Genomic DNA, 21,541 nt, shown 5'->3' with positions numbered 1-21,541 from the left:
TAGGTCTGTCTCTCTCTGTAGGTCTCCTACCCTTCATGTGTGTCTCTGTAGGTCTCCTACCCTTCCTGTGTCTCTCTGTAGGTCTCCTACCCTTCCTGTATCTCTCTGTAGGTCTCCCACCCTTCCTGCGTGTCTCTCTGTAGGTCTGTCTCCTACCCTTCCTGTGTCTCTCCTGTAGGTCTCCTACCCTTCCTGTGTCTCTGTAGGTCTCCTACCCTTCCTGTGTCTCTGTGTAGGTCTCCTACCCTTCCTGTCCCTTCGTGTGTATCTCTGTAGGTCTCCTACCCTTCCCGTGTCTCTTCCTGTAGGTCTGCTACTTCCTTCCTGTGTCTCCTCTCTGTAGGTCTCCTGCCCTTCCCTTCTCTGTGGGTCTCTGTAGGTAGTCTACCCTTCCTGTGTCTCTCTGTTGGTCTCTGTAGGTCTACCCCTCCTGTGTCTCTCTGTACCATTCCTGTGTCTCTCTGTAGGTCCCTTCCTGTCTCTCTGTAGGTCTCCTGCCCTTCCTGTGTCTCTCTCTGTACCCTTCCTGTGGTCTCCTACCCCCCTGTCTCTGTGTCTCTCTGTTGGTCTCCCTGCCCTTCCTGTGTCTCTCTGTAGGTCTCCTGTAGGACCTACCCTTCCTACCCTTCCTGTCTCTCTGTCCCAGGTCTCCTGCCCTTCCTGTGTCTCTCTGTAGGACTCCCTACCCTTCTGTGTCTCTCTCTGTAGGTCTCCTACCCTTCTTGTGTCTCCCTCTCCATGTGTCTCTCTGTAGGTCTCCTACCCTTCCATGTCTCCAGGTCCCCACCCTTCCTGTGTCTCTCTCTGTAGGTCTCCTACCTTCCCTTCCTGTGTCTCTCTGTGGTCTCCTACTCCTTCCTGTGTCTCTCTGTAGGTCTCCTACCCTTCATGTGTCTCTCTGTAGGTCTCCTACCATTCATGTGTCTCTGTATGGGTCCCCTTCCTGTGTCTCTCTCTGTAGGTCTGTCTCTCTCTGTAGGTCTCCCTGCCCTTCATGTGTCTCTCTGTAGAGTCTCCTACCCTTCCTGTGTCTCTCTGTAGGTCTCATACCCTTCCTGTGTCTCTCTGTAGGTCTCCTACCCTTCCTGTGTGTCTCTGTAGGTCTCCTACCCTTCCTGTGTCTCTCTGTGGGACTCCTACCCTTCCCGTGTCTCTCTGTAGGTATCCTACCCTTCCTGTGTCTCTCTGTAGGTCTCCTACCCTTCATGTGTCTCTCTGTAGGTCTCCTACCCTTCCCATGTCTCTCTGTAGGTCTGTCTCTCTCTGTAGGTCTCCTACCCTTCCTGTGTCTCTCTGTAGGTCTCCTACCCTTCCTGTGTCTCTCTGTAGGTCTGTCTCTCTCTGTAGGTCTCCTACCCTTCCTGTGTCTCTCTGTAGGTCTCCTACCCTTCCTGTGTCTCTCTGTAGGTCTCCTTCCTGTGTCTCTATAGGTTCTGACCCTTCTTCTCTATATAGGTCTCTCTGTAGGTCTCCTACCCTTCCTGTGTCTCTCTGTAGGTCTCCTACCCTTCCTGTGTCTCTCTGTAGGTCTCCTACCCTTCATGTGTACCTCTGTAGGTCTGTCTCTCTCTGTTGGTCTCCTACCCTTCCTGTGTCTCTCTGTAGGTCTGTCTCTCTCTGTAGGACTCCTACCCTTCCCGTGTCTCTCTGTAGGTCTGTCTCTCTGTAGGTCTCCTACCCTTCCTGTGTCTCTCTGTAGGTCTCCTACCCTTCCTGTGTCTCTTTATAGGTCTCCGACCCTTCCTGTGTCTCTATATAGGTCTCCTACCCTTCCTGTGTCTCTCTCTATAGGTCTCCTACTCTTCCTGTGTCTCTCTCTGTAGGTCTCCTACTTCCTTCCTGTGTCTCTCTGTAGGTCTCCTACCTTCCTTCCTGTGTCTCTCTCTCTGTTGGTCTCCTACCTTCCTGTGTCTCTCTGTAGGTCTCCTACCCTTCCTGTGTCTCTCTGTAGGTCTGTCTCTGTGTCTCTGTTGGTCTCCTACCCTTCCTTGTGTCTCTCTGTAGGTCTCCACCCTTCCCGTCTCTCTCTGTAGGACTCCTACCCTTCCCTGTGTCTCTCTGTAGGTCTGTCCCTCTCTGTAGGTCTCCCTACCCTTCCTGTGTCTCTCTCTGTAGGTCTCCTTCCCTTCCTGTTGGTCTCTCTCTGTAGGTCTCCTACCCTTCCTGTGTCTCTCTGTAGGTCTCCTGCCCTTCCTGTGTCTCATGTGTCTCTGTAGGTCTCCTACTTCCTTCCTCTGTGTCTCTCTGTCTCTGTGGGTCTCCTACCCTTCCTGTGTCTCTCTGTAGGTCTCCTCTGTAGGTCTTCATGTGTCTCTGTAGGTCTCTACCCTTCCTGTGTCTCTCTGTAGGTCTCCTACCCTTCCTGTGTCTCTCTGTAGGTCTCCTACCCTTCCTGCGTGTCTCTCTGTAGGTCTCCTACCCTTCCTGTGTCTCTCTGTGGGTCTCCTACCCTTCCTGTGTCTCTGTGTAGGTCTCCTACCCTTCCTGTGTCTCTCTGTAGGTCTCCTACCCTTCATGTGTATCTCTGTAGGTCTGTCTGTCTCTCTGTAGGTCTGCTACCCTTCATGTGTGTCTCTCTGTAGGTCTCCTTCCCTTCCTCCTTGTCTCTCTGTAGGTCTCCTACCCTTCCTGTGTCTCTCTGTAGGTCTCCTACCCTTCCTGTGTCTCTCTGTAGGTCTCCTACCCTTCCTGTGTCTCTCTGTAGGTCTCCTACCCTTCCTGTGTCTCTCTGTAGGTCTCCTACCCTTCCTGTGTCTCTCTGTAGGTCTCCTACCCTTCATGTGTATCTCTGTAGGTCTCCTACCCTTCCCGTGTCTCTCTGTAGGTCTGCTACCCTTCCCGTGTCTCTCTCTGTAGGTCTCCTACCCTTCCCGTGTCTCTCTCTGTAGGGCTCCTACCCTTCCTGTGTCTCTCTGTAGGTCTCCTACCCTTCCTGTGTCTCTCTCTGTTGGTCTCCTACCCCTCCTGTGTCTCTCTGTAGGTCTCCTACCATTCCTGTGTCTCTCTGTGGGTCTCCTACCATTCATGTGTATCTCTGTAGGTCTCCTACCCTTCATGTGTCTCTCTGTAGGTCTCCTACCCTTCCTGTGTCTCTCTGTAGGTCTCCTACCCTTCCTGTGTCTCTCTGTAGGTCTCCTACCCTTCCTGTGTCTCTCTGTAGGTCTCCTACCCTTCCTGTGTCTCTCTGTAGGTCTCCTACCTTCTGTGTCTCTCTGTAGGTCTCCTACCCTTCCCGTTCATGTGTCTGTCTCTCTCTGTAGGTCTCCTACCCTTCCTGTGTCTCTCTGTAGGTCTCCTACCCTTCCTGTCTCCTAGGTCTGTCTCTCTCTGTAGGTCTCCTACCCTTCCTGTGTCTCTCTCCTACCCTTCCTGTGTCTCTGTAGGTCTCCTACCCTTTCCTGTGTCTTTCCTGTCTCTCTGTAGGTCTCCTACCTTCCTGTGTCTCTCTGTAGGTCTCCTACCCTTCATGTGTTCTCTGTAGGTCTGTCTCTCTCTGTTGGTCTCCTACCCTTCCTGTGTCTCTCTGTAGGTCTGTCTCTCTGTAGGACTCCTACTTCCTTCCCGTGTCTCTCTGTAGGTCTGTCTCTGTGTCTCTGTAGGTCTCCTACCCTTCCTGTGTCTCTCTGTATAGGTCTCCTACCCTTCCTGTGTCTCTATATAGGTCTCCGACCCTTCCTGTGTCTCTCTGTAGGTCTCCTACCCTTCCTGTGTCTCTCTCTGTAGGTCTCCACCCTACTCTTCCTGTGTCTCTCTGTAGGTCTCCTACCCTTCCTGTGTCTCTCTGTAGGTCTCCTACCCTTCCTGTGTCTCTCTCTAGGTCTGGTCTCCTACCCCCTTCCTGTGTCTCTCTGTAGGTCTCCTACCCTTCCTGTGTCTCTCTGTAGGTCTGTCTCTCTCTGTAGTCTCCTACCCTTCCTGTGTCTCTCTACCCTTCCTGTATCTCTCTGTAGGTCTCCTACCCTTCCCGTGTCTCTCTGTAGGTCTGTCTTCTCTCTGTAGGTCTCCTACCCTTCCTGTGTCTCTCTGTAGGTCTCCTACCCTTCATGTGTCTCTCTGTAGGTCCCCTACCCTTCCTGTGTCTCTCTGTAGGTCTCCTACCCTTCCTTCCTGTGTCTCTCTTCCTGTAGGTCTCCTACCCTTCATGTGTCTCTCTGTGGTCTCCTACCCTTCCTGTGTCTCTCTGTAGGTCTCCTACCCTTCCTGTGTCTCTCTGTAGGTCTCCTACCCTTCCTGTGTCTCTCTGTAGGTCTCCTACCCTTCCTGTGTCCTCTGTAGGTCTCCTACCCTTCCTGTGTCTCTGTAGGTCTCCTACCCTTCCTGTGTCTCTCTGTGGGTCTCCTCTTCCTTCCTGTAGGTCTCCTACCCTTCCCGTGTCTCTGTAGGTCTCCTACCCTTCATGTGTCTCTCTGTAGGTCTCCTACCCTTCCCGGTCTCCTACCCTTCCTGTCTCTCTGTAGGTCTCCTGCCCTTCCTGTCTCTCTCTGTAGGTCTCCTACCCTTCCTGTGTCTCTCTGTAGGTCTCCTACCCTTCCTGTGTCTCTCTGTAGGTCTCTGTAGGTCTCCCCATTCCTGTGTCTCTCTGTGGGTCTCCTACCATTCATGTGTGTTCCTGTAGGTCTCCTACCTTCATGTGTCTCTCTGTAGGTCTCCTACCCTTCCTGTGTCTCTCTGTAGGTCTCCTACCCTTCCTGGTCTCCTGTAGGTCTCCCCCTTCCTGTGTCTCTCTGTAGGTCTCCTACCCTTCCTGTGTCTCTCTGTAGGTCTCCTACCCTTCCTGTGTCTCTCTGTAGGTCTGTCTCTCTCTGTAGGTCTCCTACCCTTCCTGTGTCTCTCTGTAGGTCTCCTACCCTTCCTGTGTCTCTGTAGGTCTCTGTAGGTAGTCTCCTTCCCTTCCTAGGTGTCTCTCTGTAGGTCTCCTACCCTTCCTGTGTCTCTCTGTAGGTCTCCTACCCTTCCTGTGTCTCTCTGTAGGGTCTCCTACCCTTCCTGTGTCTCTCTGTAGGTCTCCTACCCTTCCTGTGTCTCTCTGTAGGTCTCCTACCCTTCATGTGTCTCTCTGTAGGTCTGTCTCTCTCTGTTGGTCTCCTACCCTTCCTGTGTCTCTCTGTAGGTCTGTCTCTCTCTGTAGGACTCCTACCCTTCCCGTGTCTCTCTGTAGGTCTGTCTCTCTCTGTAGGTCTCCTACCCTTCCTGTGTCTCTCTGTAGGTCTCCTACCCTTCCTGTGTCTCTATATAGGTCTCCGACCCTTCCTGTGTCTCTATATAGGTCTCCTACCCTTCCTGTGTCTCTCTCTATAGGTCTCCTACTCTTCCTGTGTCTCTCTGTAGGTCTCCTACCCTTCCTGTGTCTCTCTGTAGGTCTCCTACCCTTCCTGTGTCTCTCTCTGTTGGTCTCCTACCCTTCCCGTGTCTCTCTGTAGGTCTCCTACCCTTCCTGTGTGTGTCATATGTATCTCTGTAGGTCTGTCTGTTGGTCTCCTACCCTTCCTTGTCTCTCTGTAGGTCTGTGTCTCTCTGTAGGTCTCCTACCCTTCCTGTGTCTCTCTGTAGGTCTCCTACCCCTTCCTGTGTCTCTCTATAGGACTCCTACCCCTTCCCTGTCTCTCTCTGTAGGTCCTGACCTTCTCCTGTGTCTCTAGGTCTCCTACCCTTCCTGTGTCTCTCTGTAGGTCTCCTACCCTTCCTGTGTCTCTCTGTAGGTCTCCTACCCTTCCTGTGTCTCTCTGTAGGTCTCCTACCCTTCCTGTGTCTCTCTGTTGGTCTCCTACCCTTCCTTCCTGTGTCTGTCTCTCTGTTGGTCTCCTACCCTTCCTGTGTCTCTCTGTAGGTCTGTAGGTCTCCTACCCTTCCCGTGTCTCTGTAGGTCTGTCTCTCTCTGTAGGTCTCCTACCCTTCCTGTGTCTCTCTGTAGGTCTCCTACCCTTCCTGTCTCTCTGTAGGTCTCCTGACCCTTCCTGTGTCTCTCTGTAGGTCTCCTACCCTTCCTGTGTCTCTCTGTAGGTCTCCCTGCTTCTTCCTGTGTCTCTCTGTAGGTCCCCTACCCTTCCTGTGTCTCTCTGTAGGTCTCCTACCCTTCCCGTTCTCTCTGTGTCTGTCTCTCTGTAGGTCTCCTACCCTTCCTGTGTCTCTCTGTAGGTCTCCTACCCTTCCTGTGTCTCTTCTGTAGGTCTCCTACCCTTCCTGTGTCTCTCTGTAGGTCTCCTACCCTTCCTGTGTCTCTCTGTAGGTCTCCTACCCTTCCTGTGTCTCTCTGTAGGTCTCCTACCTTCCTGTGTCTCTCTGTAGGTCTCCTACCCTTCCTGTGTCTCTCTGTAGGTCCCTACCCTTCCTGTGTCTCTCTGTGGGTCTCCTACCCTTCCTTCTCTGTAGGTCTGTCTCTCTCTGTAGGTCTCCTACCCTTCCTGTGTCTCTGTAGGTCTCCTACCCTTCCTGTGTCTCTCTGTAGGTCTCCTACCCTTCCTGTGTCTCTCTGTAGGTCTCCTACCCTTCCTGTGTCTCTCTGTAGGTCTCCTACCCTTCCTGTGTCTCTCTGTTGTACCCTTCCTGTGTCTCTGTGTGGTCTCCTACCCTTCCTGTGTCTCTCTGTAGGTCTCCTACCCTTCCTGTAGGTCATGTGTCTCTGTAGGTCTCCCTACCCTTCCTGTGTCTCTCTGTAGGTCTCCTACCCTTCCCGTGTCTCTCTGTAGGTCTCCTACCCTTCCTGTGTCTCTCTGTAGGTCTCCTACCCTTCCTGTGTCTCTCTGTAGTCTCTCTCTGTCTCCTACCCTTCCTGTGTCTCTCTGTAGGTCTCCTACCCTTCCTGTGTCTCTCTGTTGGGTCTCCTACCCTTCCTGTGTCTCTCTGTAGGTCTCCTACCCTTCATGTGTCTCTCTCTGTAGGTCTCCTACCCTTCCTGTGTCTCTCTGTAGGTCTCCTACCTTCCCTTCCTGTAGGTCTCCTCCCTTCTGTCTCTCTGTAGGTCTCCTACCCTTCCTGTGTCTCTCTGTTGGTCTCCTCTCCTGTGTCTCTCTACCCTTCCATGTGTCTCTCTTGTAGGTCTCCTACCCTTCCTGTGTCTCTCTGTAGGTCTCCTGCCCTTCCTGTGTCTCTCTGTAGGTCTCCTACCCTTCCTGTGTCTCTCTGTAGGTCTCCTACCTTCCTGTGTCTCTCTCTGTAGGTCTCCTACCCTTCCTGTGTCTCTCTGTAGGTCTCCTACCCCTTCCTGTGTCTCTCTGTAGGTCTCCTACCCTTCATGTGTCTCTCTGTAGGTCTCCTACCCTTCCTGTGTCTCTCTGTGGGTCTCCTGTTAGTCTCGCTACCCTTCATGTGTCTCTCAACCAGTCTGTGTCTCTCTGTAGGTCTACCCTTCCCTTCCTGTGTCTCTCTCTCTGTAGGTCTCCTACCCTTCCTGTGTCTCTCTGTAGGTCTCCTACCCTTCCTGTGTCTCTCTGTTGGTCTCCTACCCTTCCTGTGTCTCTCTGTTGGTCTCCCTACCCCTTCCTGTGTCTCTCTTCTGTGTCTCTGTAGGTCTCCTACCCTTCCTGTCTCTGTAGGTCTCCTACCCTTCCTGTGTCTCTCTGTAGGTCTCCTACCCTTCTGTGTCTCTCTGTAGGTCTCCTACCCTTCCTGTGTGTCTCTCTGTAGGTCTCCCTACCCTTCCTGTGTCTCTCTGTAGGTCTGTCTCTCTGTAGGTCTCCTACCCTTCTCTGTAGGTCTGTCTCTCTCTGTAGGTCTCCTGCCCTTCCTGTGTCTCTCTGTAGGTCTCCTCTCACCCTTCCCTTGTCTCTCTGTAGGTCTCCTACCCTTCCTGTGTATCTCTCTGTAGGTCTCCTACCCTTCCTGTGTCTCTCTGTAGGTCTCTACCCTTCCTGTGTCTCTCTGTAGGTCTCCAACCCTTCTCATGTGGGTCTCTCTCTCTGTAGGTCTCCTACCCTTCCTGCAGGTCTTCTCTGTAGGTCTGTCACCCTTCCCTCTCTCTGTGTCTCTCTGTAGGACCCTTCCTGTGTCTCAGGTCTCCAACCCTTCCTGTGTCTCTCTGTAGGTCTCCAACCCTTCATGTGTCTCTCTGTGGTGGTCTCCTACCCTTCCTGTGTGTCTCTTGTAGGTCTCCTACCCTTCCTGTGTCTCTCTGTGAGGTCTCCTACCCTTCCTGTGTCTCTCTGTAGGTCTCCTACTCTTCCTGTGTCTCTCTGTAGGTCTCCTACCCTTCCTGTGTCTCTCTGTACGTCTCCTACCCTTCATGTGTCTCTGTAGGTCTCCTACCCTTCCTGTGTCTCTCTGTAGGTCTCCTACCCTTCCTGGTCTTCTCTGTGCCTCCTACCCTTCAGGTCTGTCTCTCTGTAGGTCTCCTACCTTCCTGTTTCTCTGTAGGTCTGTACCCTTCATGTGTCTCTCTGTTGCTCTCCTATCTCCTTCATTGTGTCTCTCTGTAGGTCTGTCCCTTCCTGTGTTCTGTAGGTCTCCTTACCCTTCATGTGTATCTCTGTAGGTCTCTATCCCTTCCCTGTGTCTCTCTGTAGGTCTCTCCACCCTTCCTGTGTCTCTCTCTGTTGGTCTCCCTACCCTTCCAGTCTCCTCTGTAGGTCTCCTACCCTTCCTGTGTCTCTCTGTGGGTCTCCCTACCTCCTGTGTCTCTCTGTAGGTCTCCTCATCTCTGTGTCTCTGTGGGTCTCCTACCATTCATGTGTCTCTCTGTAGGTCTCCTACCCTTCATGTGTCCTGTAGGTCTCCTACTCCTTCCTGTGTCTAGGTCTCCTACCTTCCTGTGTCTCTCTGTAGGTCTCCCCATCCTTCCTGTGTCTCTCTGTGGTCTCCTACGCTTCATATGTATCTCTGGTAGGTCTGTCTCTCTGTTGGTCTTCACCCTTCCTGTGTCTCTCTGTTGGTCTCCACCCTTCCTAGTTCTCTGTAGGTCTGCTACCCTTCCTGTGTCTCTTCTGTAGGTCTACTACTCCTTCCTGTGTCTCTCTGTAGGTTCCTACCTTCCTGTGTCTCTCTGTAGGTATCCTACACTTCCTGTGTCTCTCTGTAGGTCTCCTACCCTTCCTGTGTCTCTGGAGTCTCCTCACCCTTCCTGTGTTCTCTTTAGGTCTCCCTACCCTTCCTGTGTCTCTTTTAGGTCTCCTACCCTCCTTCCTGTGTCTCTCTGTAGGTCTCCTACCCTTCCTGTGTCTCTCTGTGGGTCTCCTACCCTTCCTGTGTCTCTCTGTAAGACTCCTACTCCTTCCTGTGTCTCTGTAGGTCTCCTACCCTTCCCATGTCTCTGTAGGTCTCCTACCCTTCCTGTGTCTCTCTGTAGGTCTCCTACCCTTCCTGTGTCTCTCTGTAGGTATCCTACACTTCCTGTGTCTCTCTGTAGGTCTCCTACCCTTCCTGTGTCTCTGCAAGGCTCCTACCCTTCATGTGTCTCTCTGTAATCTCTACCCTTCCCAGTTTTCTCTGTAGGTCTCCTACCCTTCCCGTGTCTCTGTAGGTCTCCAACCCTTCCCGTGTCTCTCTGTAGGTCTCCTACCCTTCCTGTGTCTCTCTGTAGGTATCCACACTTCCTGTGTCTCTCTGTAGGCTCCTACCCTTCCTGTGTCTCTTTGTAGGTCTCCTACTGTCTCGTGTCTCTCTGTAGGTCTCCTACCATTCCTGTGTCTCTCTGTAGGTCTCCTACTCCTTCCTGTGTCTCTCTGTAGGTCTCTACCCTTCCTGTGTCTCTCTGTAGGTCTCCTACCCTTCCTGTGTCTCTGTAGGTCTGTCTCTCTGTATGTCTCCTGATCTTCCTGTGTCTCTCTGTAGGTCTCCATCCTTCCTGTGTCTCTGTAGTTCCCATTCTATCTGTGTCTCTCTGTAGGTCTCCTACACTTCATGTGTCTCTCTGTAGGTCTCCTACCCTTCATGTCTTCTGTAGGTCTCCTACCCTTCCTGTGTCTCTCTGTAGGTCTCCTACCCTTCCTGTGTCTCTCTGCAGGCCTCCCACTCCCTTCCTGTGTCTCTCTTGTGGTCTCTCACATTTCCAAAAGTCTTCTGTAGGTTTCCTACCCTTCCTGTGTCTCTCTGTAGGTCTGTTCTCTGTAGGTCTCCTGATCTTCCTGTGTCTCTCTGCAGGTCTGGTGTGTATGAAGTCCAGTACTTCAGTAGTAGAGCTGGTGATGCTGCTCTGTTCTCAGGTATGTACTCCTTTACTCCTCTATCTGTCTCTGTCTCTGTCTCTGTCTCTCTCTCTCTGTATCTCTCTCTCTCTCTCTGTCTCTGTCTCTCTCTGTATCTCTCTCTCTGTATCCGTCTCTCTGTCTCTGTCTCTCTCTCTCTGTATCTGTCTCTCTGTCTCTGTCTCTGTCTCTCTGTATCTGTCTCTCTCTGTATCTCTCTCTCTGTATCTGTCTCTCTGTCTCTGTCTCTTTCTGTATCTGTCTCTCTCTGTCTCTTTCTGTATCTGTCTCTCTCTCCCTTTCTGTCTCTCTCTGTATCTGTCTCTCTCTCTCTCTCTCTCTCTCTCTCTTCCTCTCTCGCTCTGTCTCTGTCTCTCTATCTCTCTCTCTCTCTGATCTGTCTATGTCTCTCTCTCTGTCTCTCGCTCTCTCTGTCTCTCTGTCTTTTTCTCTCTTTCTGTTTTGCTTTTCCTCTGTTTCTGTCTCTCTCTCTCTGTCTCTCTCTCTGTCTTGTTCTGTCTCTGTTTCTGTCTCTCTCTCTCTCTCTCTCTCTCTCTCACTCTGTCTGTCTCTATCTCTGTCTAGTTTCTGAAAAAGGTACCACAAGTCCTCAACTGGCAGCTTCATTAAATAGTACTCCGCAAAACACCTGTCTCAACGTCAACAGTGAAGAGACGACTCTGGGATTCTGGCCTTCCAGGCAGAGTTGCAAAGAAAAAGCCATATCTCAGACTGGCCAATAAAAATAAAAGATTAAGATGGGCAAAGCATCTACATACTATATACATTTTATGAACACAATCTATTTTACAATAGTTCTATTTGTTAGTTTTTAAAGATGTCCTTCATCAACCTCTCCCATCTATTACTGATGTCCTTCCTCTACCTCAACCTCTCCCATCTATTACTGATGTCCTCCTCTACCCTCAACCATCTATTACTGATGTTCTTCCTCTACCTCAACCTCTCCCATCTATTACTGATGTCCTTCCTCTACCCTCAACCTCTCCCATCTATTACTGATGTTCTTCCTCTACCCTCAACCATCTATTACTGATGTCCTTCCTCTACCCTCAACCTCTCCCATCTATTACTGATGTCCTTCCAGTACCCTCAACCATCTATTACTGATGTCCTTCCTCTACCCTCAACCATCTATTACTGATGTTCTTCCTCTACCCTCAACCATCTATTACTGATGTCCTTCCCTACCTCAACCATCTATTACTGATGTCCTTCCCTCTACCCCCTCTCCCATCTATTACTGATGTCCTTCCTCTACCCTCAACCATCTATTACTGATATCCTTCCTCTATCCTCAACCATCTATTACTGATGTCCTTCCTCTACCCTCAACCATCTATTACTGATGTCCTTCCTCTACCCTCCCCCATCTATTACTGATGTCCTTCCTCTACCCTCAACCTCTCCCCATCTATTACTGATGTCCTTCCTCTACCCTCAACCATCTATTACTGATGTCCTTCCTCTATCCTCAACCTCTCCCCATCTATTACTGATGTCCTTCCTCTACATTCAACCTCTCCCCTCTATAACTGATGTTCTTCCTCTACCCTCAACCATCTAATACTGATGTCCTTCCTCTACCCTCAAGCATCTATTACTGATGTCCTTCCTCTACCCTCAACCATCTATTACTGATGTCCTTCCTCTAGCCTCAACCATCTATTACTGATGTCCTTCCCTACCCTCAACCTCTCCCATCTATTACTGATGTCCTTCTCTACCCTCAACCATCTATTACTGATGTCCTTCCTCTACCCTCAACCTCTCCCATCTATTACTGATGTCCTTCTCTACCTCAACCATCTATTACTGATGTCCTTTTTTCTACCCTCAACCATCTATTACTGATGTCCTTCCTCTACCCTCAACCATATTACTGATGTCCTTCTTCTACCCTCAACCATCTATTACTGATGTCCTTCCTCTACCCTCAACCATCTATTACTGATGTCCTTCCTCTACCCTCAACCTCCCATCTATTACTGATGTCCTTCCTCTGCCCTCAACCATCTATTACTGATGTCCTTCCCTACCCTCAACCATCTATTACTGATGTCCTTCCTCTACCTCTCCCATCTATTACTGATGTCCTTCCTCTACCTCAACCTCTCCCATCTACTACTGATGTCCTTCCTCTACCCTCAACCATCTATTACTGATGTCCTTCCTCAACCATCTATTACTGATGTCCTTCCTCTTCACCTCAACCATCTATTACTGATGTCCTTCCTTTACCCTCAACCATCTATTACTGATGTCCTTCCTCTACCCTCAACCATCTATTACTGATGTCCTTCCTCTACCCTCAACCATCTATTACTGATGTCCCTTCCTCTACCTCAACCATCTATTACTGATGTCCTTCCTCTACCCTCAACCATCTATTATTGATGTCCTTCCTCTACCCTCAACCATCTATTACTGATGTCCTTCCCTCTACCCTCAACCATCTATTACTGATGTCCTTCCTCTAACCTCAACCATCTATTACTGATGTCCTTCCTCTACCCTCAACCATCTATTACTGATGTCCTTCCTCTACCTCAACCTCTCATCTATGACTGATGTCCTTCCTCTACCCTCAACCTCTCCCATCTATTACTGATGTCCTTCTCTACCCCTCAACCATCTATTACTGATGTCCTTCATCTACCTCAACCATCTGTTACTGATGTCCTTCCTCTACCCTCAACCTCTATTACTGATGTCCTTCCTCTACCCTCAACCATCTATTACTGATGTCCTTCCTTCCTCAACCTCTCCCATCTATTACTGATGTCCTTCCTCTTACCCCTCAACCTCTATTACTGATGTCCTTCCTCTACCTCAACCTCTATTACTGATGTCCTTCCTCTACCCTCAACCATCTATTACTGATGTCCTTCCTCTACCCTCAACCTCTCCCATCTATTACTGATGTCCTTCCTCTACCCTCAACCTCTATTACTGATGTCCTTCCTCTACCCTCAACCATCTATTACTGATGTCCTTCATCAACCTCTCCCATCTATTACTGATGACCTTCCTCTACCCTCAACATCTCCCATATATTACTGATGTCCTTCCTCTACCCTCAACCTCTCCCATCTATTACTGATGTCCTTCCTCTACCCTCAACCATCTATTACTGATGTCCTTCATCAACCTCTCCCATCTATTACTGATGTCCTTCCTCTACCCTCAACCTCTCCCATCTATTACTGATGACCTTCCTCTACCCTCAACCTCTCCCATCTATTACTGATGTCCTTCCTCTAACCTCAACCTCACCCATCTATTACTGATGTCCTTCCTCTACCCTCAACCATCTATTACTGATGTCCTTCCTCTACCCTCTCCCATCTATTACTGATGTCCTTCCTCTACCCTCTCCCATCTATTACTGATGTCCTTCCTCTACCCTCACCCATCTATTACTGATGTCCTTCCTCTACCCTCAACCATCTATTACTGATGTCCTTCCTCTACTCCTCAACCATCTATTACTGATGTCCTTCCCTCTACCCCTCAACCATCTATTACTGATGTCCTTCCTCTACCTCAACCATCTATTACTGATGTCCTTCCTCTACTCCTCAACCATCTATTACTGATGTCCTTCCGTTTGATTTCTATTTGCCATATCTTTCAAACTTTTCTGAACCCTCTATTCTCATAGTTTCTACAGATTATAAATTGAAAATAAACATTTTTGCTAATAGTATTATTATATTATTGATCGAATGACTATGACTTTTCAAATCATCCAGTTGGACAGGTTTCTCAATTTCTTTCTTAGGTTTTTGCATTCTTCATCAAACCATATGTCATTGTTGTTCATTTTCTGAGATTGACTGCTTGAAATGGCTAGTTTTTATAGGGAAGCTGAGAGCTCCAATATACCTTTTAGTTTTTATAGGGAAGCTGAGATATACTGTTTAGTTTTTATAGGGAAGCTGAGATATACTGTTTAGTTTTTGTAGGGAAGCTGAGATATACTGTTTAGTTTTTATAGGGAAGCTGAGATATACTGTTTCGTTTTTATAGGGAAGCTGAGATATACTGTTTCGTTTTTATAGGGAAGCTGAGAGCTCCAATATACTGTTTAGTCTTTCTGCTGCCAAGTTTACACCTTCACTATTACAGTGGAACGTTTTACCCAGGAAATGTTCTAAAAGGGATTGAATTTGTTGTTGCCTAATATTTTTTGGGTAGATTTCCACACTACTTTCCTTCCATCTATAGCATTTCCTCATGATTGAGTATTGCTCTGTTCAGGTAGACTGTGATTTTGCTGTGATCTGATAGGGGTGTCAGTGGGCTGACTGTGAACGCTCTGAGAGACTCTGGGTTGAGGTCAGTGATAAAGTAGTCTACAGTACTACTGCCAAGAGATGAGCTGTAGCTGTATCTACCATAGGAGTCCCCTCAAAGCCTACCATTGACTATGTACATACCCAGCATGCAACAGAGCTGCAGGAGTTGTGACCCGGTTTTGTTGGTTATGTTGTCATAGTTCTGTCTCTCCTCTCTCTCTTTCCTTCCCTCTCTCTCTCTCTGAACTATAATGCATTATGTATGTATTCATTATAGTGTGCTTGACTTAAATGTAAATGTAAATGTTATAATGCATTATGAAGAGGATATTGATAGGAAGTGTTACCAAGTTGTTCGCACTTCTTCTTCCTCACCAAGTTTACAGAAACAATGATAACAACATACTGTCATTATGAACCTTCTAGAGTAACATAGACTGGTACAATGAACCTTCTAGAGTAACATAGACTGGTACAATGAACCTTCTAGAGTAACATAGACTGGTACAATGAACCTAGAGTAACATAGAATGATGAGGGCTGTTTTTTGATCGACAGTTCTAAAGTGCTATCAGATGGGTGTCTGGTTACAGACCCGCCCTTTTTGACAGCGTGAACTGTTGTGTCTGCTGCGGTGTCAATGAGGATGAATCGGCAATTTTCCAAATGTGATTTTCGTGCGCTTCGCCACCGTTTGTCTCTTCCAAACAGGCACAATGATTCATGAAATGCATGAACATACTTTTACTGTATTATCCAACCATGTCCTCTCTCTCTCTACTGTCTTTTACTATATTATCCAACCATGTCCTCTCTACTGTCTTTTACTATAATATCCAACCATGTCCTCTCTACTGTCTTTTACTATATTATCCAACCATGTCCTCTCTACTGTCTTTTACTATAATATCCAACCATGTCCTCTCTACTGTCTTTTACTATATTATCCAACCATGTCCTCTCTACTGTCATTTACTATAATATCCAACCATGTCCTCTCTACTGTCTTTTACTATATTATCCAACCATGTCCTCTCTCTCTACTGTCTTTTACTATATTATCCAACCATGTCTGTCTTTACTATATTATCCAACCATGTCCTCTACTGTCTTTACTATATTATCCAACCATGTCCTCTCTCTCTACTGTCTTTTACTATATTATCCAACCATGTCCTCTCTCTCTACTGTCTTTTACTATATTATCCAACCATGTCCTCTCTCTCTACTGTCTTTTACTATATTATCCACCCATGTCCTCTCTCTCTACTGTCTTTTACTATATTATCCAACCATGTCCTCTCTCTCTACTGTCTTTTACTATATTATCCAACCATGTCCTCTCTCTCTACTGTCTTTTACTATATTATCCAACCATGTCCTCTCTACTGTCTTTTACTATATTATCCAACCATGTCCTCTCTCTCTACTGTCTTTTACTATATTATCCAACCATGTCCTCTCTCTCGACTGTCTTTTACTATATTATCCAACCATGTCCTCTCTACTGTCTTTTACTATAATATCCAACCATGTCCTCTCTCTCTACTGTCTTTTACTATATTATCCAACCATGTCCTCTCTACTGTCTTTTACTATATTATCCAACCATTTCCTCTCTCTACTGTCTTTTACTATATTATCCAACCATGTCCTCTCTCTACTGTCTTTTACTATATTATCCAACCATGTCCTCTCTACTGTCTTTTACTATATTATCCAACCATGTCCTCTCTACTGTCTTTTACTATATTATCCAACCATGTCCTCTCTCTCTACTGTCTTTTACTATATTATCCAACCATGTCCTCTCTCTCTACTGTCTTTTACTATATTATCCAACCATGTCCTCTCTCTCTACTGTCTTTTACTATATTATCCAACCATGTCCTCTCTCTCTACTGTCTTTTACTATATTATCCAACCATGTCCTCTCTACTGTCTTTTACTATATTATCCAACCATGTCCTCTCTACTGTCTTTTACTATATTATCCAACCATGTCCTCTCTCTCTACTGTCTTTTACTATATTATCCAACCATGTCCTCTCTCTACTGTCTTTTACTATATTATCCAACCATGTCCTCTCTACTGTCTTTTACTATATTATCCAACCATGTCCTCTCTCTCTACTGTCTTTTACTATATTATCCAACCATGTCCTCTCTCTCTACTGTCTTTTACTATAATATCCAACCATGTCCTCTCTCTCTGTGTTTTCTTTTACTATATTATCCAACCATGTCCTCTCTACTGTCTTTTACTATATTATCCAACCATGTCCTCTCTCTCTACTGTCTTTTACTATATTATCCAACCATGTCCTCCCTCTCTACTGTCTTTTACTATATTATCCAACCATGTCCTCTCTACTGTCTTTTACTATATTATCCAACCATGTCCTCCCTCTCTACTGTCTTTTACTATATTATCCAACCATGTCCTCTCTACTGTCTTTTACTATATTATCCAACCATGTCCTCTCTCTCTACTGTCTTTTACTATATTATCCAACCATGTCCTCTCTACTGTCTTTTACTATAATATCCAACCATGTCCTCTCTACTGTCTTTTACTATAATATCCAACAATGTCCTCTCTCTCTGTGTTTTATTTTACTATATTATCCAACCATGTCCTCTCTACTGTCTTTTACTATAATATCCAACCATGTCCTCTCTACTGTCTTTTACTATAATATCCAACCATGTCCTCTCTCTCTGTGTTGCCTTTTACTATATTATCCAACCATGTCCTCTCTACTGTCTTTTACTATAATATCCAACCATGTCCTCTCTCTCTACTGTCTTTTACTATAATATCCAACCATGTCCTCTCTCTCTGCTGACTTGGTCTTTGAGGACCAAGCGCCACTTGGAAAACACCGATATCCCAAACAAGGTGGGGCAGGGCCCGTAGATAACATGCAGAAGTAGAAACATAATGATTCTCACCTCTGACTTTTGTTCTTCAGCTTTGTCCTCTGGGGGTATGAGTGGTTTTCCACTAGTTGTTCAAGATTACAGTTGAGATGTTCTTGTCCTTTTAGGGGTCCACTCCTCTCATCCTCCTCTCCTCTCTTCTCCAGTCCTCTCCTTTCCCAAACTCCTCTTCCCTCTTCTCTTCTCCTCTCCAGTCCTCTCCGTTCACCACCTCCTCTTCTCTCTTCTCTTCTCCTCTCCAGTCCTCTTCCCTCCCAACCTCCTCTTCTCTCTTCTTTTCTCCTCTGCAGTCCTCTCCTTTCTTCTTTCTATCCATTTCCTCCTGACTTGTCTGCTGTCCCATCCTCTTCTCCTCTTCTCCTTATGTTGTCTCCGTCCTGTCCACCTTTCTTCTCCTCACCTCTCTTCCTATGACATCCTCCTCTCTCTCTCATTGTCTCCTCTACACTTCTCACTTTCCTTTATCTCTCATCTCCTCCTCCCCTCTTCCCTCCTTTCCTCTCCTCTCCTCCCCCTCTCTGCCCTCTCATCTCCTCCTCTCCTCCCCCTCTCCTGTCCTCTCCTCTACCTGTCAGTGTGTCTAGTATTACCCAGGGCCTCAGCCTTGCCTTCCATTAGGGGCCCATGGGACAGAACCCTAGCCCGGATATTGATCCCTGGGATGGGGAAGTGAACCTGAGACGCTCCCCTGAGTTCTCCAGACCCATCCCGGCCATGGAGATAATGTAGCTCTCTCTCTCTCTATCTCTCTCTCTCTCTCTCTCTATCTCTATCTCTATCTCTCTCTCTATCTCTATCTCTATCTCTATCTCTCTCTATCTCTCTCACCATCTCTCTCTCTCACCATCTCTCTCTCTCTCTCTCTCTATCTCTCTCTCTCTCTCTCTCTATCTCTCTCTCTCACCATCTCTCTCTCTCACCATCTATCTCTCTCTCTCTCACCATCTCTCTCTCTCACCATCTCTCTCTCTCACCATCTCTCTCTCTCACCATCTCTCTCTCTCACCATCTCTCTCTCTCACCATCTCTCTCTCTCTCTCTCTCACCATCTCTCTCTCTCTCTCTCACCATCTCTCTCTCTCTCTCTCACCATCTCTCTCTCTCTCTATCATGGGTTTCAACTGGCTTCGATTAAGCTCTTAGTCAGTAGAGCTAATGATGCAGTCTGCATCCTGTATACTGGGAAAATGTGTCTGATTTTGGTCACATGATAGAGAGGGTTCGGTTGTGATATTGGGTATTTGAGTATTCAACTAAAATTTATCACAACTAGGGCTTTTGCGGTGACCATATTACCATCGCAAAATTACCGTCACAAAATCCAGGCCAATAGGCTTCTCCTATTGGCTGATGCTCATTAGTCTTCCAAACTTGTTAACTGCCTGGTACCTAGTACTCTATTGTCCATCTAATCACTCTGACATCAATAGAAATCTAATGGAAAATCTGATCAAGGACTTCGTGAGATCTCATGTTGCACAACATTTACATATACAAAACAGAGTGTACAGATTACCTCAACACATTGACCCGGTACCCCCTGTGATGGTATATACATGGATTTATTGTGATGGTGTAGGTAGACTATATTACATGGATTTATTGTGATGGTGTAGACTATATTACATGGATTTATTGTGATGGTGTAGGTAGACTATATTACATGGATTTATTGTGATGGTGTAGACTATATTACATGGATGTATTGTGATGGTGTAGGTAGACTATATTACATGGATTTATTGTGATGGTGTAGGTAGACTATATTACATGGGTTTATTGTGATGGTATAGACTATATTACATGGATTTATTGTGATGGTGTAGACTATATTACATGGGTTTATTGTGATGGTGTAGACTATATTACATGGATTTATTGTGATGGTGTAGGTAGACTATATTACATGGATTTATTGTGATGGTGTAGACTATATTACATGGGTTTATTGTGATGGTGTAGACTATATTACATGGGTTTATTGTGATGGTGTAGACTATATTACATGGGTTTATTGTGATGGTGTAGACTATATTACATGGGTTTATTGTGATGGTATAGACTATATTACATGGATTTATTGTGATGGTGTAGGTAGACTATATTACATGGATTTATTGTGATGGTGTAGACTATATTACATGGGTTTATTGTGATGGTGTAGACTATATTACATGGGTTTATTGTGATGGTATAGACTATATTACATGGATTTATTGTGATGGTGTAGGTAGACTATATTACATGGATTTATTGTGATGGTGTAGGTAGACTATATTACATGGATTTATTGTGATGGTGTAGGTAGACTATATTACATGGATTTATTGTGATGGTGTAGGTAGACTATATTACATGGATTTATTGTGATGGTGTAGGTAGACTATATTACATGGATTTATTGTGATGGTGTAGGTAGACATGGGTTTATTGTGATTACATGGATTTATTGTGATGGTGTAGGTAGACTATATTACATGGATTTATTGTGATGGTGTAGACTATATTACATGGATTTATTGTGATGGTAGACTATATTACATGGATTTATTGTGATGGTGTAGACTATTACATGGATTTATTGTGATGGTGTAGACTATATTACATGGATTTATTGTGATGGTGTAGGTAGACTATATTACATGGATTTATTGTGATGGTGTAGACTATACTACATGGATTTATTGTGATGGTGTAGACTATATTACATGGATTTATTGTGATGGTTTAGGTAGACTATATTACATGGATTTATTGTGGTGGTGTAGACTATATTACATGGATTTATTGTGATGGTGTAGACTATATTACATGGGTTTATTGTGATGGTGTAGACTATATTACATGGATTTATTGTGAAGGTGTAGGTAGACTATATTACATGGATTTATTGTGATGGTGTAGACTATATTACATGGATTTATTGTGATAGTGGTCCGTAGTGGTCAGTGGTGGTCCATAGTGACTGTCGTGTCCATAGTGGTCCGTGGTGGTCTGTAGTGGTTAATAGTGGTCCATAGTGGTCCGTGGTGGTCCGTGGGGGTTAGTAGTGGTTAATAGTGGTCCGTGGGGGTTAATAGTGGTTAATAGTGGTCCGTGGTGGTCCGTGGTGGTCCGTAGTGGTCCGTGGTGGTCCATAGTGGTCCGTAGTGGTCCATAGTGACTGTAGTGTCCATAGTGGTCCGTGGTGGTCTGTAGTGGTCCGTGGTGGTCCGTAGTGGGCGGTAGTGTTCAGTGATGGTCTGTGGTGGTCTGTAGTGGTCGGTAGTGGTTAATAGTGGTCCTAAGTGGTCTGTAGTGGTTAATAGTGGTCCATAGTGGCCCATGGGGGTTAGTAGTGGTTAATAGTGGTCCGTGGGGGTTAATAGTGGTTAATAGTGGTCCGTGGTGGTCCATAGTGGTCCGTAGTGGTCCGTGGTGGTCTGTAGTGGTCTGGTGGTCTGTAGTGGTCTGTAGTGGTCTGTAGTGGTCCGTGGGGGTTAGTAGTGGTCCGTGGTGGTCCGTGGGGGTTAGTAGTGGTTAATAGTGGTCCGTGGGGGTTAATAGTGGTTAATAGTGGTCCGTGGTGGTCCATAGTGGTCCGTAGTGGTCCGTGGTGGTCTGTAGTGGTCCGTGGTGGTCTGTAGTGGTCCGTGGGGGTTAGTAGTAGTCCGTGGTGGTCCATAGTGGTCCGTGGTGGTCTGTAGTGGTCCGTGGTGGTCCATAGTGGTCCGTAGTGGTCCATGGTGGTCTGTAGTGGTCTGTAGTGGTCCGTGGTGGTCCATAGTGGTCCGTAGTGGTCCGTGGTGGTCTGTAGTGGTCTGTAGTGGTCCGTGGGGGTTAGTAGTGGTCCGTGGGGGTTAGTAGTGGTCCGTGGTGGTCCGTGGTGGTCCGTGGGGGTTAATAGTGGTCCGTGGGGGTTAGTAGTGGTCCTTGGTGGTCAGTAGTGGTTAGTAGTTGTCGGTAGTGTTCAGTGGTGGTTAATAGTGGTCCATAGTGGTCCGTGGGGGTTAGTAGTGGTCCGTGGTGGTCCGTGGGGGTTAGTAGTGGTTAATAGTGGTCCGTGGGGGTTAATAGTGGTTAATAGTGGTCCGTGGTGGTCCATAGTGGTCTGTAGTGGTCTGTAGTGGTCCGTGGGGGTTAGTAGTGGTCCGTGGTGGTCCATAGTGGTCCGTGGTGGTC

The 21,541-nt window shown here is 47.0% G+C and overlaps 1 protein-coding gene across 1 annotated transcript in view; it reads left to right on the top strand.

The window, feature by feature from the left end:
* Window positions 1–236: 236 nt before the first annotated feature.
* Window positions 237–21,541, top strand: part of LOC115125796 (neurobeachin-like) — a gene marked incomplete at its 5' end in the record, with an annotated part of 97,424 nt that continues 76,119 nt past the window's right edge. Inside the window, 24 exons of the mRNA XM_065016637.1 lie at window positions 237–272; window positions 380–415; window positions 598–672; window positions 811–870; window positions 1,102–1,157; window positions 2,005–2,060; window positions 2,180–2,252; window positions 2,349–2,374; window positions 2,501–2,530; window positions 2,765–2,790; window positions 3,071–3,096; window positions 3,424–3,477; window positions 7,864–7,881; window positions 8,021–8,079; window positions 8,233–8,306; window positions 8,437–8,494; window positions 8,621–8,646; window positions 8,758–8,814; window positions 8,922–8,976; window positions 9,098–9,126; window positions 9,220–9,243; window positions 9,452–9,477; window positions 9,599–9,624; window positions 10,027–10,133. Coding sequence (XP_064872709.1) covers window positions 237–272; window positions 380–415; window positions 598–672; window positions 811–870; window positions 1,102–1,157; window positions 2,005–2,060; window positions 2,180–2,252; window positions 2,349–2,374; window positions 2,501–2,530; window positions 2,765–2,790; window positions 3,071–3,096; window positions 3,424–3,477; window positions 7,864–7,881; window positions 8,021–8,079; window positions 8,233–8,306; window positions 8,437–8,494; window positions 8,621–8,646; window positions 8,758–8,814; window positions 8,922–8,976; window positions 9,098–9,126; window positions 9,220–9,243; window positions 9,452–9,477; window positions 9,599–9,624; window positions 10,027–10,133 — 1,113 coding nt within the window. The remainder of the gene's footprint in view (window positions 273–379; window positions 416–597; window positions 673–810; window positions 871–1,101; window positions 1,158–2,004; window positions 2,061–2,179; window positions 2,253–2,348; window positions 2,375–2,500; window positions 2,531–2,764; window positions 2,791–3,070; window positions 3,097–3,423; window positions 3,478–7,863; window positions 7,882–8,020; window positions 8,080–8,232; window positions 8,307–8,436; window positions 8,495–8,620; window positions 8,647–8,757; window positions 8,815–8,921; window positions 8,977–9,097; window positions 9,127–9,219; window positions 9,244–9,451; window positions 9,478–9,598; window positions 9,625–10,026; window positions 10,134–21,541) is intronic.

Source organism: Oncorhynchus nerka, unplaced genomic scaffold (genome assembly GCF_034236695.1).
Source record: "Oncorhynchus nerka isolate Pitt River unplaced genomic scaffold, Oner_Uvic_2.0 unplaced_scaffold_938, whole genome shotgun sequence".
Classification (NCBI taxonomy): Eukaryota; Metazoa; Chordata; class Actinopteri; order Salmoniformes; family Salmonidae; genus Oncorhynchus; species Oncorhynchus nerka.
The sequence above is the reverse complement of the archived record's forward strand: the minus strand, read 5'-3'. Positions and strand labels throughout refer to the sequence as shown.